Source organism: Pezoporus flaviventris, unplaced genomic scaffold (genome assembly GCF_033815535.1).
Source record: "Pezoporus flaviventris isolate CSIRO_AGI_PZ_B2104156 unplaced genomic scaffold, CSIRO_AGI_Pfla_v1 ptg000001l, whole genome shotgun sequence".
In the NCBI taxonomy this organism is placed as follows: domain Eukaryota; kingdom Metazoa; phylum Chordata; class Aves; order Psittaciformes; family Psittacidae; genus Pezoporus; species Pezoporus flaviventris.
In genome coordinates, this window is record NW_026892549.1 from 45636665 (window position 1) to 45655473 (window position 18809).

General features: G+C 41.1%; 1 protein-coding gene across 4 annotated transcripts in view; it reads right to left on the minus strand.

The window, feature by feature from the left end:
* Positions 1–10825, minus strand: part of INO80D (INO80 complex subunit D) — a 45375-nt gene extending 34550 nt beyond the window's left edge. For 3 of the 4 annotated variants that reach the window (XM_061455415.1, XM_061455406.1, XM_061455396.1), the window contains exons 1-4: positions 10233–10825; positions 8821–8890; positions 953–1048; positions 594–840 (exon numbers count right to left, since the gene is read on the minus strand). In XM_061455415.1, coding sequence (XP_061311399.1) covers positions 594–811 — 218 coding nt within the window. In that variant the 5' untranslated portion in view covers positions 812–840; positions 953–1048; positions 8821–8890; positions 10233–10825. The remainder of the gene's footprint in view (positions 1–593; positions 841–952; positions 1049–8820; positions 8891–10232) is intronic. The other variant, XM_061455424.1, reaches the window with a different exon arrangement.
* Positions 10826–18809: the final 7984 nt, after the last annotated feature.

Genomic DNA, 18809 nt, shown 5'->3' on the forward strand with positions numbered 1-18809 from the left:
CAGATGAAGCGGGGAAGCAAAGAAGAAATGGGAGTGGACATCACTTTCCCATCTGGTTCATCTGTTATTAAGAAATATTTATTTTAATCCAGTAATACAACACTACATATCAATACCAAATCACAAACACTGAATTGTAATTCTGGATTTGCCCCCATGTGTCACTGCTCCCAAAGCCCAGAAGGTATGCATTTTCAACTGTTTGTCATGAAAAGCAGATGCAAGTGTGCTTTTGGCACAGCTGGCCAAACAAGCAGGCCTTTCTAAGAGCATATACTGTGAGTGACAGAGCAAATTAATTAGAACAGCAGGTAGTGCATAGTAGGTTTGATCCACAGTTTATAGTGAATTTGAGAAAAGCAAAAAACTCCCAGAAACTTCCTTGGCAGCACGTTATTGTCTCCTGAGTACTTGGCTCCCACAGAAAATAAAATACAGTTTACTGGTGTTAAAACTGTTAAAAAATTCCCTCCTGGAATTCAATCCACTTAGGTCAGTTCCTTCCTCACTCTGAAACCAGGCAGCCTCGTAAAAGAAAGCTCACGCCTATGTCCCAGCCACTTACCACTTTGTAACAGGTAACCACAACTCACCTACGATCCTCAGATTTGGGGATGGGGTTGGTGCAGCGTTGGCTGTTATACTTGGCCACATATTCACATTGCTTGAAGGGGGCAGTCTTGTCCTCCAGAACGTGTCTGATACAGAAGGCGTAGCCGTTAAGTCGCCTCTGCTTGCACAGTTTGGGGCTATATGAGCACAAGGGCTTATTGTCAACCTCAGAGAAGTGTATGTGTTTGCCTTCATACATCACGTGACTCTATTCCTTGTGAACATCAGCTGAAAGAATCATAATGTTAAGACAAATCACATAAGGGGGAAAAAAATAAAAGGCATTCAGTTCTAGATTGTGTGTTTCATTTTGGTGGGAAAAAGGGACCCAGAACAATACCTGATTTTAAATCTTCTGTACCATATCAGTGTTAAGAGAGAGCCCCAAGGACACCTCTATCCTGGAATGATGATGAGTCAAGATGAAGTAGATTGTCTAAGGAAAATATCAAAAAGGTCAAAGTCAGACAGAATAAAATAGATATTATTACTGCTTAAGAACTAAGTGGCCAGGTGCAGTCACTAAACCTGTGGTTCAGTTAGCACCCAATAAGCCAAATCTGCTAGCACAATAGCTTTCAATCAGTATTCACAGATCATTGGAAACCATGAAAGGAAATTATTGGGGCGGGGGAGGGGGGAGGATAATGCTACTGCCACCGCACTTAAACCTGTTAAACAAAACTCTACTCATCTACCATACAGCGACTGGAAGCTACAAGTTGAAAAAGGTTAAGTGTCAGATTAGATCACTTGCTTTCAGGAATCAAGTTGAATGATAATTAACCCATTTGAATGCAGAGGTTTTACTTCCAGTATCTGCTTACAAAAAGGCTGGTGACTACCCCTGCTCTGCAAAATTTTAATTTCATCAAGCAGTGCAAGGACGCTTTTTTGGTTTTAAAGCTTTCTTTGCCATGAAGACCATTACTGATAAACAGTCTTCAGAGTTTGCGGCTGCCCGCAGCTTCTGCAAGCATCAATATGCAGTCTTTCCTGAGGTCATCACGGCTCTTCAGAGCTTTTCCTACCTCCTTGTACTAATTTTAGGTAAATGTGATCATTAATAATGTCGGAGAAAGTACTCCCATCAATGCCAGGAGAGCTGAAATATTTCAGCAAGAGGCTGGGGTTTTTTCCTCACTCTAAAATAGACTCCTACAGTGCAAACTCATGCAATCATACTTTTCATTTCCCAACATTACGGAGTCTTTGGCAATCATCTTTAAAAAAACAAACAAGCAAACAAAAAACCCAAACAAAGAAACAAAGAAAACAAACAAACCCAAAGTAGCTTCAAATAAAATTAACAGTACACATACTCTGCAGCTACTCAGCTACACTCAGCTTAGCCTTCAAAGGCAGCTCTTATTCAGAAAGGCCATCCCAAAAGTACTGGAATAAACTCTTTGAAACACCATATATTCACTGGAATAAATGCTTTTAAACATGGTATATTCGTCACTCAGTTCTGTTTCATGTGTCATATACCAAGCAAACAAATGTACACAGAGGTGATAATGAGGAAATACATTATAAATCAGAGGCATGTGACAAACGTACCGATTTGTCAGATTACCACCCCAATCAATTTACTTATTCCCAAGGCCTGAAACGGCAAGAACATGAGTGCAAGGAGGGAACCTATACGGACTTTTGAGGAAATATGCAGTTTCCTCTTGTGAAGGTATAAGGCTTCACCTTTCACTGTGTAAATGTACCATGAGAAAACGAAAAGCACTATGGCACTGGAGGACCTACAAAAGCATCTTTAGGTCACCAGGGCAAAACAAAACACCCTATCACACTTCTAACAGTAAACTGTATAAACCAGGCCTTACATTAGCATATTATCTAAGAGCAGAAGGACAGAAGACTACTAAAAATTTAAAAACACACTTAAAATTACTGAAACAGTTGTACATGTGCAGCATGCACAGCAGACGGAATGGAGACGCGCTACAAAACATAACTAGCGCAAGTGACCTGATTAATCATTTGACAATAATAAGGATCATTTCACATTTCCTCTTCATACAAAATTCCCCTTCCACGCACACATGCAAGCACACATGCCCAGGGGTAGAGGCCTCCCGTTTTGTTTATACCGGATAACCACAACACAAACACAGATATTGAATCCAGTTCCAGTCACCTTTCCCAACTTCCCTCAATGCCTGCAAGCATTACGAGTACATGAAAGTAAGGAGCACTTACTATATATAACTGAAATCAATCATTGGAGTATGACCCTTCACAACACATCAGTATTAAGAACAATAAAGTTGGCCATGCTCTTCATACAAACAGAATGGAAAGAGGGAACCCTCTCTTCTTTGGCATGCTAGGAAGCAAATAATCCTTTCAGACACCTTTAAGGCACATACTGACACACACTTCAGCAACAACATGAAATAAAAACATAAATCCCATGGTGACACAGGGCTTGGGGTGCTCTGGGTGATGACGGGTGATCTGGGTTTGGGTCCCATATGAGATACAGCCTCCTCCATTACTACGGCAGCAAAAAAGTTGTCTTAGCCTTAACTAGTTGCATCCCATACACACAACTGAAGCTTTTATTTGGTGGCATACTGGACAGGATGAAAAATTTGACAGAATGAGTGCATCTTTCAGCTGGAGTGACTCACGTGCTGCTACTTCTGTTTTATTTACCACCTTCTTTCAAGCTACTACCATGCTTTGCAGAGCTTTTGACAGATCAATGACCTTCTCCTTTTCTGCACAACCCAGCAACATTCTTTTCTGAAGGTTATCAGGCAGCAGACCAAAGAAAAAGAGTACCTCAGAACATTCCAAAGCAACCAGCAAGAAATATATACCTGATGTGCCTCCATTAAGCTTCTGTAAAGAAACTGCTTCACAGTTCCCAGCCACTATAATGCCGGGTTTATTCTTGTGTCCCCAGTCTTAGTTTTGGATTTAACTCATAATTAAGTCTTATTTTTGCATTTAACTTGACTGTGTCAAGGCAAACATAGTATTTTACTTCTCGTTTGTCTGAAAGATACAGGGCCCAAGTACAATGCCGTATGAAACGTTTAAGCAAAAAATACTGACAATACTCCTCAGGGAAATCAATGAGCATGAACACCAATTTTTGGTCTATATATATACTAAGAGATGCTCATGCAAATATAATCATGTTAAAAATCCTGATAGCAATCAATTAGTGCAACAAACAAAAGCAAAGCTAATACACCTAGCAGCCAATGTTACCTTAAAAAAGCCTACTGCAACACTCACAACCTTGCAATTATATCTTTATTGGTAGTTTCCTACACAGACTTCCCAAAAGACAGTGGTTCTATGCGTATACACTGGCAGGATCGGGGGCTGAGATTGCACATAATCTAAAAAAATAGCTTTTTTTATTTATTAATTCCATGGCTTACCATATCTATATTTATATATATAAATAACAAAGATTGTTGAATCTACTTATTATGATTTAATCTGATGGCATATTTTATTTTGAACAAAATATATAGGAGTTCTTAACAGAGCTTTTTGTTGCAACATAAAAAAGTAGCACAAACATGGAATAGACACATGTCGCTTAACTGAAGAGAACTGAAACTACACTTAGCTAAACAGTGGGTGGGGGAGAAACTATTTTTGTCCCACAGGATTCAGTAAGAGATGACGGAAACATGGACTTCCCCTGGAAAAAGTCAAATGCTTAAGCAGCTGTACTTCACTGCAAAAATATCAGGGAACAAAACTTTCCGGAAGCTATTTTTGAGGTTTGCATTTACACTCTACATTGAAGATGTAGAAAGGTTCAACAGAAACATAATATACGCCTGCATAGAAACATAGCTTATGCCTGCATATACTCAAACTAGCATTAGCCACAACCCATGAAAGAGAAACCAGAGGCTGCTTCTTGAAGAACGTTAATTTTCCTTAAACAACTGATTCTGAATAAAAGATTTTGAGCTGATCAGAAGCAACATGGCAAAGAACAGAGAAGGATAAAAAAATGTATGTGTGCCATTGCCAAATCATGTAAGACATGAGTGAAGTTTAAAAAATCCTGGTAGGGTATAAGGTCAGTACAGAACAATTGTATACTATATCACACAATATTAGAACTACGGGCACTTCATGAAGCTAGTGAGAGACTGACTCAAAACATTAAAGTAGCACTTCATTTTTACCACTCATGGCTAGTGAACTGCTAGACCTTCCTGTCACAAGAGGCTATAGAAGTATCATCAGGTTCAAAAAAACAATAGAAAAATTCATAGACAGTGGGGACATAAGTGATGTACCTCCTAGCCTGTCTAATTTAACAAATATGGATGGTGGAGAAGGAAACACTTAAAGCAGCTGGGTCTTCATGCTCTTCCTAAATAGCATCATCTATTCCTACTACCCAAGATAGAATACTAGGCTGGATCAACCCCTGATCGGACCCAGCAGTGCAGTGTATTTCTTATGCTATTATGAGATTACCGCTAACATTTGTAATTTTATAACACACTCATTTCTCCTGTTCTCCCATTTCTTATTCCTGAGCAGTTGACTGGAAGAAAATCCTACCCCTCTGGCGAAAGCCCTATCTGGTACATGTGAAGGCCAGGAAACTTAGCATCCCAGCAAGACTTTACAGCAAGTACACACAGGACACAGAGCAAAGCCACACTCTGTGACATCATCACTTAAAGCAGAGCTACTTGTCTTGCTGAGTGCAGCCACTGGTGGTCAGTAAGACACCAGAAGGTGGTTTGCAAAGTGACTGTAAAGAGAGAAATGAAAGACTTAAATACACACAGGTACACACCTGCGCAAGCGTCTGTACCTACTGTCATGCACAGGAAGAAGCCAGCTTCCAACTGCTTCTAGTACTCACAAGCAGGCATCATCATTTCCCTTGCAGCACACATCAGCTCCAAGACAACAAAGCTGTAGCTCTGCACCCCACACACCCTCTCCCAATACAGTTAAGCAGTCCTTCAGAGAGGCTGGAAAACGGCACAGCAGCAAACTTTGGGGGGCACTCTTTGCTAAACCATCCTGAGTATCAGCATTATGTAATGCAGAAATCTGGTACCTGACATCATCTGTAGTCTACAGAGAAGTTAATGGCTTAGTTACTATTAGAAAGCCCAAAGTATTACAGTCCCAAAACTCAATCAGTAATTTTGAGGAAACACTGTGCTGAGAATATTATAATATTTTAAATCATGTGGGTTGGATACATTCTTAAATGTATGCTCAGAACTTGACATTCAACGTACGTAAGACCCTTTTAGGCAATGGAATCCCCAAATGCATTGTAAATTGCAAGGCAATTATATGTCGGTGGTTAAAAGATGTATAATTAAGAGGACTGAACTCTGAGCTTCACACATTGCATCCAAATAAAAGCCACGATTAAAGAAGTCTTAGCTATGTCATTTAGCATTTGATAATACTAGCACAAATTTCATGTTAAATTTCTTGGTGTCTTCATGAAATCTCACAGACAAGGTATAACCATCTACATATGTTTCCTAAACTAGCAGCTTGGGGCCAGAAGTGGAACGTGGATCTCCAAAAACATCAGTTTTTCCACAAACAGCTAAGAAGTAGTTTTGTTGATTCCTCAACTTTACCAAGAAAGAACAATTCCTTGCGTTGTCACTGCCTGACCCTTTTGCTGAAACTAACACTAAATACAGAGATTTGAAGATGTTTGGGCAACATGGAGTTACATCCACTCTTCAGAGATTGACATAGACCATAAAAATCATTGCAAAAAGACAAGCATTTAAAGCTACTTTTTCAAGTAAAACCTTTCAGTCAGTATTAGTAAAAATGATATTATTAGAGAGAAAATACATTCCTTTTTCCTATTCCGTACTAAGAGACTTTAGGCAACTAGTACCTCTCTGTGAAGTGCTCTGTTCTATCAAGGGAAGCTGCACCACATTGGATTGTGGTTGGCATCAACACAACGAAGTTATAACTTTTGTCCCTGTTCTACGATCTAACCATAACTTTGGCTTAGTTCTGGTCATTTAACAGCTCAATGCTCTACTACACTAAGCTACCAAACCAAGCTTACTGTAATTTTGAAAACAAGAGTCTTTTTGTTAGTAAAAGCATCCAAATTGAGACAGAAAACACTGGGAAGCAACCAAAGTCAACTACAAGAGTTCCTGTAGGGAACGCTTTTATTAACTATAGTACAATCATTACTCAAGAAGACCTCTGAAAAGCCACACACAAGTCAAGGTACTCCACACACATGCAAGTGCCTGACATATCAAGGCACTGTAATATGTTAAGATCTTACTAGACATTTTTAGTTACCACTTGGAATCATGTTTCGGACTACTTCTTTTCACTTGTTAAGATCTACCTAGGAAGATAGAAGCAGCAACGTTGTCCTCATTCTGCCTTTTTTGAAAGCTTATTACCTCAACTGTGCAAAAAGGCAGTTTATATTGCATAAGGATGTCAGATGTATTAACAGAAAAGCAGCAGTGTATTTTAGGCAATACTGGTAACACAGATTACACTGCAATAAATAGAGAATTAAATTCAAGTATTATTCCTAATAACAGTAATGGCTAGAAAACTTACAGACTTGTAACAAGTTTCAATCAACAACAGAAAACATAATTAAGAGGATGGAAAAATAACTCTTTTTGTTCCAAAACTGAACAGATTCTTCTCTGTTTTCCTACACAAAACTTAGACAGGAATTTTAATTTCAGCTGATTCACTCATCTGATGAACAGTACCATATAGGAAATGCGACAACGATAGCCCAAAGCCTAAAAACCAACAACCATTTAAGACTCTAGGAATTCTGTTCTGGAAAATTCAAAGGATATATAAAGAGAAAAGATGTTAAGTGCGAAGATTCAAAACTGTCGCTAAGAGCACACTCCTATAGACTTCAATAAAATAATTTCCTATACATGGTTATTCCGGACCTAAGGTTCTAGACAGGCTCCTTATCTTCGAAGTCTTTCCAACAAGGATTTCTCTATGTGAGCAGAAGGTCGCAGGCCCCAGTCCTGCAATCACATCCTCACAGGCAGATTCTCATGCTTATTTCAGTGTGGCTGTAAACAGGCCCATGTTTTGCCAGGGTGCGAGTGGCTGCAGAGAGGCAGCCTTCAATCAGATACAGCAACAAATGGAACATTAGGCCATTGCCACATTGCAGAAATGTACTTTAAAACGTTATCTCAAAGTATCAAAACCATGATCCTGAGAGAAAGCAGAGACTAAACATACCACAGCATACTTTACATCTGTACTTGAACAAAAAAAAGGCTGTAAGTCCAAGTCTTTTATTTATTCAAATAACAATCTGCACTTGCATATGAGGTTAAACAAAATGCCTCAGTCTTATTTTTAGACCAAATATTGCAAAGACAAACAGGTTCATTTTCACACAATACAGGAATACCATTCTTGGTTCAGTAGGAATACTCAATAAAGGAGCAGAGCTCCTGACGGAACAGCCTTTTCGCAGTAATAAGCTATCAAAGTTTCGATATGATATTACAATAAATCTCTACCTCCTGAGGATTCACCATACTGTAAAAACACAGTACACACAACTCTGTAGGACCAGGCCCTACGTACAGATCAATTCACTCATCGTAACAACACTGAAACATCAAACTCCCACTAGGTAAATTTTGGGTTGCTTTCTGTAGATAACTTATGATTAATAAAACTTGTCTGATACAGGTATGTATTACAAATCATATAAAAGGCTGAAGATGGCTGTGGAAATGCTACCAAGCTGTTAAGTGACAACACAGAATACAGGCGCTCTTTCAGGCATCTGCAGTGGTACCTGGTGGGTATGGACAGCCCTAGTGTGAAACACTGCCAGCACAGGGGTGTCCATAAGAGAAGGCACTCAACTACAGAGGACTGATGCGTTGCCCTAAATTTGCCAATTTTAAGTCTACCAATCCTCAAGAATTGAGAACAGCCTTAAAATAGATCTTTACCGTATGTTGTTAGGTAACAAAGTTAGAAGCAACTACAGATCTATGTATCTTAATCAGATGGTATAATACAAGGCTTTAAGGTAAGCATTACTTTAATTTCCTAAACTCACTAGAGGCTACCTGTACAGAGCCATTAGCAGTTCAAGCCAAAAGACACAGTAAAGAGCATTTGATCAAAACCAGATACCTCCCACACTATAAACCAGAGCTATTTCACCTGTGCGGGGCGAAGTGCGTTGGTGGGCTTTCCAGTGGACTCACTTCACAACTACCAGACGTTCTTTTCCCTGAAAACAACAGAAAAAAAAAACTTATCCTTTCATTTTCAGTCCGGGGGGGCAGCAGCACCTCACAGGGACCCCCCACGCCAGTGGGACCTGGGCCCCTAGGCACAGCTAGGGTCCCCGGGCCCAAATCCAGACACAACCTTTGCCGTGTAGGGGCCGCCGAGGTGATCCCTTCCTGTGGCTGTGGGGCCAGGGGGCTGTTGGCCCAGTCCTGCTGATGCCAACCGTCCCCGGGCAGTGTGGGTAGCTGAGGGACCCCGGCCGCGCTGAGGGGGCTGCCCACCCCGCACGTGGCGGGTCGCAAAGGCGAGGCCGAGGCAGCCCCTCGCTCCTGTCCCTCACCGCCCCCGCTAATGGGACTGGTCTGGGACCCCCATGTGCCGGCAGCTTACGGGGCAGGGGGGGCACTCTGGCGGCCTCCCCACACCCCCAGTACCACTTCCCCACCCCCACACCCAAAAAGTTGTGAGGCCAGTCAGACCGACACCGGCCCGGGCGAGGGGGTTCACCGACGGGGAGGAAGGGGGGGGGGGTGGGGGGAGGGCACGGGACGGGCTTGGAGGGGAGCCGCGGCGCCCCAACTCCCCGCCGGCTCCGTCCCCACGGCCGCGGGGCGGACGGCGGCGGTGGCGGCGGGGGAAGCACCCTAAAAACGCCGCGAAACTTTCCAGGCCGCGGCCGGAGCGGCCCCGCACGCCCCGCGGGACCGGCACCGCCTCCGCCGCGGCGGCCCCGGGCCGGGCTGGGGGAAGGGGTGCACACCCCCCCCCCCCCCCGCCCTCCGGCCACCGCCGCTCATTAAAAGTCTTTTCGGAAAATTAATGCCGCCCCCAGCCCCCAGTCCCGTCCCGCGGCGCCCCTCGCCCCGCCGCCCCGCGCCGGAGGGGTGGGGGGGGAAGTGGCCCCGGCCGAAGCGTCCCCGCCGCCTCCCCCAAGTCGCCAAGCTCCGGCAGCGGCAGGGCTCGGCCCGCTTTGGGCCCGGGGCCCGGCGCGGGGGGCCCGGCAGGGCGGGGAGCGGAGCTGCCGGGCCGCGCCGCGCTGAGGCCTAGCCCCCCGCCGTCTCCGTTCTCCCCAGCCGCCCTTCACCTCCCGGGCATAGGCGCCGCCGCGCCGCACCCCGACCCTCCCGCTGGGCCCCGGCGACCGTCTCACCCCCCTTCGGCGATCCTCTCGGCTCCCGAACGCCTCGAACCCCCGCCCGGCTCCCCTCACCCCCCGCTGCGGCCTACACCGCCCCGGCCGATCCCCGGCCTCACGTAGACCGCTTCCCCGCCCGCCCTGCACCCTTCGCACCGCCTGCCGCGCTACGCGAGCCCGGGGATGCAGGCCGGGCCTGGCTTACCTTTCCAGCTGCTTTTTTTTTCTCCTCTCTCTCCTCTCCCCCCTTTCCCTCTGTTGGGCTGACAGATCAGAGTTTCCTCCCCAGCAGAGGGACTGGGAATGGGCTCGGGCTCTGTGCTGTGGAGCTGCTGCCCCCCTGGCTCTGAGAAGATCCTGCTTTTTGTGGGGAGGAAGCTTTGGGGGCTCTTTATTATTTTAAAACTACAAAGTGCTCAGAGGGTAGGTGATTATTAAGGGGAATCCCTGAATATATTCTCCAGCAAAGAAGGCAGGGCTGCTGGGGCTGCTCAAGAAGAGAGCCAGCAGCCTCCTACAGCACCACTACAGGCACTGCGAGGACATAACATCAGAGAGCGGCTCCTCTGCCCTCCAAAACAACAACTTTCCTACCATCTTGGAGGTAGTAAAGAGGGAGAGAGGGAGGGGGAAAAAAAGTACGGAAGGTTTTTATAAAGTGTCAGTTTGCGGGAGGGAGCCAAATGGCCAAAACCAGTTTTTTTTTTATCATTTATGTGGCTTTTTATTTTAAATAAAAATAAAATACAAAGGCGTGTGGCTGAAGAAATAATTTTCTTTGTAACCTGTTAAGATCAGCTTTCTGGAAAAAAAAAATTAAAGGAGGTACGGTAAAAAATATATTTTTAGTAACTTCTGTTTTCTTCAAAAATTAAAAATTCGTAAGTTTTTCTATAATGCATAGAGTTGATAACTTTGTTGTTGTTGTGTGATAGATTTAAAATTAATGTGTAATTGTAAAAGTTAGTGTAACTATTTTGGTAGCTTTTCAGTAAAACAGCTGAGATTGATGTGGGATAGTTCCACATAACTGTATTATTATGTCTTTCTCGTAAAGCATTGTGAATAAAACTGAATGTACAGGTAGGAAAAAAAAACAGCAAGGTTTTACTTTTGGGGTGTTGGGTTGTTTTGGTTTCTTGGGGGGGGGGTGTTTGGGTGTTTCTGTTGGCTGGTGTTTTGGGTGGTTTTTTTTTTATTCCTAGAATAGGTTATGTAGAGGAGCTCTGGGGGATTTAATGCCAGTGGAACCTATGATACATTATCAGAGAAATTCTGTTAACCTGCTAATAAATGTACCATTGTCTGCCCTTCAGGATGGGATGTGAAAAAATAAAGCTTGTAGCAAGAAATTTGGTTGAGTTTTGGTTTTAATGCTTTCAAAGCGCTTTGCAGCCTTCTAAAATCAGTTTTAGTTCTTTTTAAGTTACTGTTTTGATTTGGGGGCTTTGTTCCTGGTATTTATGAATAATAATATTCCTGACTTATTTACAGAGTTGAGAAATGCTCTAAATGTATTCTACAGTATCTTGTAATATAAAATAGTTGTGGTTTTGTTTGTTGCAGATGTTTTTATTAGACCATTTACTATTTAGTTTTACTATTTATAGTAAAAGAATATAAGAAATGTTGTCAAAACCGTGTGAGATGCTATGGTGTATCTATGGGTGAAGACATTGATCACTGTGTTCAGCAGACCTGTGATAATGTTTCTTGTGATAAATTATGCACAGCCTTGCTCAGAGATGAACTGCAAAGATTATTTGTCCTGAACTAAGAGGAAATAATTAGAAAACAAATAGGATATACATTAAAAAAAAAAAAAGTATTTAAGTTCTTTCCATTTGTAATGATTATTCAGGTGCTACAGACTAATTGAACTGCAGTCAGACTAAGGTCATAAGAATGCAGGTATTGAATTACTACTTAGTGTGTTATCAACCTCTCCCCCTCAGCTGTCAAATCTGAAATACGTTGGTTTAGCTCAGTTACTGTAATCTTTAAACAAAAAATAAAAAACCTGAATTTAGATACATTCCCTTTTCAAAACATTCTTTCTGAGTTTGCCTAGTTGGTATAGTGAGTGGTTTGTGTGTTTATAGTGGGGGTTTCATTTAGATAAATGAGTTTTAATTATATTTGAATTCAAAGTCAGCTGGTCTTTAAGTCAAACTGTGTAGAACCAGAGAATGGTTTTAGGTTGGAAGGGGTCTTAAAGATCATCTCATTCCAACACCCCTGACACAGGCAGGGATGAGAGTGCAAGATCACCCTCAGTAAAATATATATACACATTATACTTTAAACTTTGGCCAGGACTTTCAACAGTTGAACAGATTTCTATAGATATCTCCCCTTCAGACATCCTGACTTAACTGTTCAGTAGGTACGCATCTAGACAAAGAGAACCTCACCACTATTTTCAAGTAATTCCAAGTTTGAAAACTTTTTAGACTGGAAACTCTTTAAAATCATTCTGTAATTTCTTCAGTGTTTTTGTTCAGCAGGAATTTTTTTAAACCATGGTTAGTCTACCCAGCACTTTTTAATATTGTGGAGTGTTGCATTTGGTGGAGTTACTGTGTAAGAGGTGTTTTTCTGCATCAGATTATTAATCCATTAAATGCATTATTCTGCTCTGGCATTAGAAAACTGAAAAATAATCAAATATGCTGCTCCTAGATTGTATTTTAAAAGATTTTGTGTTTTGTGTAGAAGTAATGCGATAATTAGAGTACTTCATAATCTTGCCAGTCATTATAGTGTGCTTTGGAGCACGAAGTATAATGATTCTTTTTGTAAGATATTTAAGCAAAAATACTTTTATATTCCATATCTGAAATTCGTTACAGGAATGACAGGGATTACAAATGTTGGTCATATATGGGATAATTAAAAAACACACTTTTGAAATACTAAAATTATTTCAGTCGATTCAGAAATTCAACAAAGGCAGCATTAAGCTAATATTTCATCTTACTTTATTTTAATAAAGGGCCAAATTCTCAGATCCCAGTTTTGCAATTGCTTGCAGGCCTGATTAGTAATTCAAAAGTGTTTGAAGAGTCACTCAATACTTACTTGCATTAAAACTCTTACATAAAAGTCGGTAGGGTTTTGCTAGAGTACCAAATTCAAGTTTCCATCCTAAGTGATTTCTTGTATCTGGTATTATGCTAAACAACAGGATTGCTTCTTTTAACTGAAGTTCAGTATAATTCAACTGTAATTCAAGTTCTCTTTATTGCAGTATTTTTAGTGTTTTGGGAAGAGAAGGCACACCATAAAAAACCAGCCTATGCTGAGTCTTTCTGTGGTACTATTAAGAATATCTGTACAGCCCACTGAGGGGCATCTTAGTATTTTTATTCTTTTTATAATGGGGTGCAGATGATCCAACATGTTAAGAGAAATGGCAATGAAAGCAGTTGAGAACCTGAACACAGAAACAGTAGTAAACCCTGTCTGTGGCTATGTGTTTGACTTTGCAGATGCTGACTTTAATCCGATTACTTGCATGCCTATATTTAAACACGCATCATAGTAGCATTACACATTTTGGTGACATCCTGAGATCTGTTTGATGTGTGTTAATTGCAAAGCCAGAAACTTAATGCTAAGGGAACTGAGAAACATTCTGAATCTACTTTGGAATAGAAAATAGAATAGAAAAGCTGAAGTCAGATATTTTTTAGTGTCTTAAAAAACCCAGCTTTTTAAGGAGGAGAGTAAAGAGAAGAAAATTACTGTATCTGAGTTAGATGGACTATTGTGTAATCATTCAACAGAGAAATTGTATGTATGTATGTAGAACTGTATGTTCTAGATGGATGAGTTTATTTAACAAACTTTGTTTATTTACCTGAGAGGATTAAAAGGATTTGCTTTTTCAGTAACTTACTAAAAATTGCAAATATTATTTTACTTGTTTTGCTGGCAATACAATGTTAATGTAACACCCTAAAGCAGCATAGTCTGCTTGTTTTAGTAATGCAGAATGAAAAGAAGATTTAAAAAAAGGTTTGTTTATGGACAGGACTTGAATAGGGAGATGCATCATTTTGATAAGAGTCAAGCAGTTCTCTGAAATAACGTTGGAGAACGAATTGGACTCCGAGACTCCTATACAAGGATGACATGTGATACCAAAGCAAGAAACATCCCCTGAACAACACAGAGAATTGTATTCTGGAAATTCTTTCTGTCTGCCTTGACTTTAAAGTGGCGACATCCCTGGACCAACTGCTCCAGCCAGTAAACACATTGCACACTTGTGCACAGAGTGGTCACAGAACATTAATGTTCCTTAAATCACTAGTTTCTGACCAATGAGGCATACTTTGCTGGTGTGTCTCACCGGTATTAATAGTGAGACAGAGGGCAGTGACATAGTGAATAAGCTTTGTGAGTCTAATAAAAGTAATGGAATAGATGCTTTAGGTTGTATACCAGTTACTGGAGGAAGGTGCATCAAGAAATGAACCCTGACTCTCTCACAAGGTCATATGCGCCCTAAGTGTAGACCTCAGGAATTTCTGGAGCATGACTTAGACTCTGCATGTGGTAAAGAGTCTGAGGTTTTCAGCAAATAGTGTTATAACGTCAGCGTCTTGGCATTATTCCTCGAAAGAACAGTTCCAGCATCTTCAAATGCTTGTGAAAGGGATCAGTAGTTTATTTAGAATGCAGATGAATATTGTGAAAGGGAGGAACAACTTTGTGTAGATGTTCATTAGAGACTTTTTTACATACAGCCACATTTCCATAGAAGATCTTATAGTATTTAAACATTGAAAAGGGTGACAAATAAATACCAAAAATCTTGATACATTTTTCTAAGCAGCATCTTGAGCAGCAGCTTTTATGTGGTACTGGTTTGTTTGGTTGTGGTAATTTCTGGAGTCAAGCTAACTGGTAAAGCCCAGCACAGTAGTATTACTGAAAAATGCTTATTGTTACTTTTCAACAGTTGTTTAACATGACCATTTTATTGCAGTGGTTGTCTCTAGTACATCTGATAGCTGATTTCATAACCAGCTGTGGATTTCAGTAGGAGCGTAGTTGCGGAACTAAATAGTTCTAAATATACTAATATTTAAATAGCCAATTGGGAGCAGACGCATGCTAGCTATTGCACAATAATATCATTAATTGTGAACTGTACTGAAAATAGTAATTAACTAAGACTTACTAATCTGTTCATCATCAATGTGTATTTTGCTCTACATTAAATAAATGGTATTGTCTTCCTAAAGCTCAGCAAAGACAAAATAGTAAGACTGTTATTTGTGGGAAGGTTGTCCAGAGTACATGAAAGGCATCTGTAGATGAAGGCTTCTTTAATTAGAGGACAAATGAATGGAATAAACTGCCCCAGCAGAATGCTCTAATACAGTCCCATTTTACTGGAAAACCCACTGTTAATTCAAAGTATGCTACTGTAATTTTACTGTCTGCTGCTGTCTATTGGCATTTCATTAACTATAATTGCAGCAGTTAAGAAGCCATACACTTCAGCACCAGTCCTTCTTTCTGCTATTAGTTCACTTGTTCATTTACGTTCAGGATAGAGCGGGTCTTGGTCATCACTGCAGATTGGAAAGATGAGAATTCCCACTGTGGACTAAATCAACGATCCCTTGGTCTTCTGAGAGTAGCCATAAAATGCTTTCAACAAAGGTGTGGAATAGCCTGTGATGGATAATTGAAACATGAAAAGCATGCAGGACAGGGTTTTTTCAAAAATGGTTGGTGTTAACATCAAAGCATGAGGCTTAATTACTGTCCAGGGTCATGAGATTCCAGGGGATTTTGTAAGTTATTTGTTACCTATGAAGCTTTTTGCTTTTAGTATGTTCCCTTTTGATGCATGGTTCTCATCTCTGATCCATTTCAAACATAGTCACAGGTGTACAGAAGGTGACAAGAAGGAATGAAATTATTTCTTTGAAATATTACTTAAGTATATTCAAAATTCAGTATTAGCACCAGAGGGAGGAGATGTCTCTACCAGATAATATGTCTTGCTACACAGAGAGGCCTCTAAATCTCAGTAGGCTTCTCAGCATTAGACACTGTGAACTGATGCTTGCATGAAGCCAGTGGGAAACATTAACAGTGTTTGGTATAGCAGGCTTTGCTGACGTTAAGAGTTTGAACTGCAGGGGCTTGTGTACATTGCTTATGACGCTGCACCATTTCTGTTATGTTCGGCTGTGCATTGTTGGGGATACCCAGGTACTTTGGGACACATTGCTGACATCATTCAATCAGCTAATATGTGTTACTGTAAAGTGGCTTTTGGATGAAGACACAACAGAGAGGACTGTGATTTGTATGACCTCCCCTCCCAGTGAAGGAGTCAATGTTTGTTTCTAAACAGAGTTTTCCATGTGACTCTCTAAACTTCAGTGCCAAAGGCAGCTGAGCCCATTTCATAATTAATAATAATAAATAATTATATGATAATATATAGTGACATATTAGTAATAGGTTTTTTTTTTAATGGGAATTTAAAAACTGCTTCTTGAGCAAGGCAGCTTCTCGGGTAACTCTGGGAGAACTTACCCCATTAGAACATGTATCCTGATACACAACTTACTTCAGTTGTCAGTGAAATTGTTAACTTCTCCTGCTCTCCTTAATTCCATGCTTACTTATTGCTGATTTTTTTCCATGATGGTAGTCACAATCAAGTCCTGTTCTATCAGTTTGCTTGTTAGCACTTTCTCTGTGCATGTCCTGTCAGTGCCTTGAAAGAGTCAGTCTTTCAACCCTTCATTACTAGAGGTGACTTCATCTAATTGCGTATTCTAAGGGCAACACAACAAATCATTATTGGGATGGTCTTGTTTTGGAAGAGAATGTTTTGGATTAGCCATTGTTTGGAGTGTTTTGTGGGGACAGGGATGGAGATGAGGTTTTGTTACCTTTTCTCTTTGGATTAAGGTTGATGCCAGGCTGCCACTCTACTTTTTTTTTAGCTCTGTGAATCTGAGCTGCTTTTCTATAGGCTTCAACAGTAACACACAGCACATCCCCCAACCAAGAAGAGAGCAGACACTGTCTTGCAAGATTTTATCAGCATCAGAAGGGGCATTGATCTCAAATATTCTGCTTCCCAGGGAAATGCTGCAGACGCTTCCTTTTCTGCCTTGAGCTATGCTTCAGAATGCATAAAAAAGTCAGTTATAACTTTCGATGAATGGCCTAGTTTTGTTGGCTGTCTTGCTGAGAACATACTTCAGTTTGGCTTGACTTCCATTTGGGACCACATTTTCTGGTTTCTTTTTATCGAAGAAGCTCACTAAATCAGCCAGGATTTAAAGCAGTCTCCCTCTGGGACTGTAGGGATATACCCATGGTACACCAGTGCTTCCAGAAAGGTGGCTGTTGAACAGGGTTTTTAAACTTTTGTTTGTTTTAAAATCGTATCATTAGACCAAGATGCTTACATTTGCCTGCAGTATTTTGACGAAGTTTGTTAATCTGACTGCTGGTGTTAACCTGCCCTAAACTTGCTTGAAAAGTTAAGTGCATAGTATGGTTTTACCTTGCATTAACATACCCTTTTCCTTCTCCATTCCCCACAGCCTTCTGCAGAAGAAAAGGCTACATAAAGACAACATTTAATCTAAACCACGTTTGGGTGTAATTGATTGTATGTAAGAGCTGTGTTTACACAGTGCTTTGTGGAGAGGATACTTAATGACTAAACCTATCCATCTGTGTCCCAGACACATGCCAGTTCTTTGTCATGCTGTTTGTGCAGGCAGAAGTGTACAGGAAGCAGAGATAAAGGTTAGTGAACCATAACGGGTGATGCAGCCAGAGAGATATTCTGCCAGTTGGCCACCAGGTGGTACTAGGGCTGCATTTGGGAAATTAGATCTTCAAATCTGGTCTTGGCTTTAAAATAAAGTGGGATAAACTCCCTGCCCACCCCTAACAGAGTCTGGATAAATGTACCTGCCAACACTAAACTGGGAGGTTAGCTGCATCAGCAGAACTGACCCTTCAGGCAATGTACTGCCTAGCTAATAAGCCCTTAAACAGTCAAGAGTACTTTGAGAATGTTCATCTCCCACTATCCCAGCTTTTTTATTGCCACCTTCTCATAATACTCTGCTTTATTCTGAGGTTACAGCTTCAGAACCAGCAAGTATGAGCACTAACTGTAAACTTAATAAACAGAACTAAGTTGCATGAATAACCCTGTTTCTATAACTTTTGCTTCAATACTCTGCCCAGCCTCTGTCATTTCTCTTACTTTGCATACCCCTGTCCTTTTATTGGTAGCTGGACAAAAATTCACAAGTACACTGACTGTCCAGCCACCAGAGCAAACAGAAGAGATAAGGAAAGGTCTACACAGTAACTCAGTTGATAAAGTGCTAATTTAGATTTCTCATTACTATACAGTTTTCAACAGTCAAATCTGTAGACAGGCTTGTTGCTATTACCCAGTTCAGCTGAAAAGGTCTATACTCAGTAACTAGGGAGGTAAAAGGGTAGAAGCAGGACAGACAGCACCACATGTACTTCTTATCCTTCTTGTCTTTCAGGGTAAGGGCTGGAAACTTCCTGAATAGAAATAAGGATCTCCTACACAGACTGACTGAAGGGTGCAGAGCTTTCAAAAAAGAACCCCAAAAAGTCTCATGTGCCAGAGCTCCTGGAGTTAAGCAACACTGTGAAGATGTAAGGCAAAAAAAAAGATTCTCTAACAGTTTTGAACCGTCACAAATTTTGAAATGTAGAAGTGATAACTGACTTATTGCAC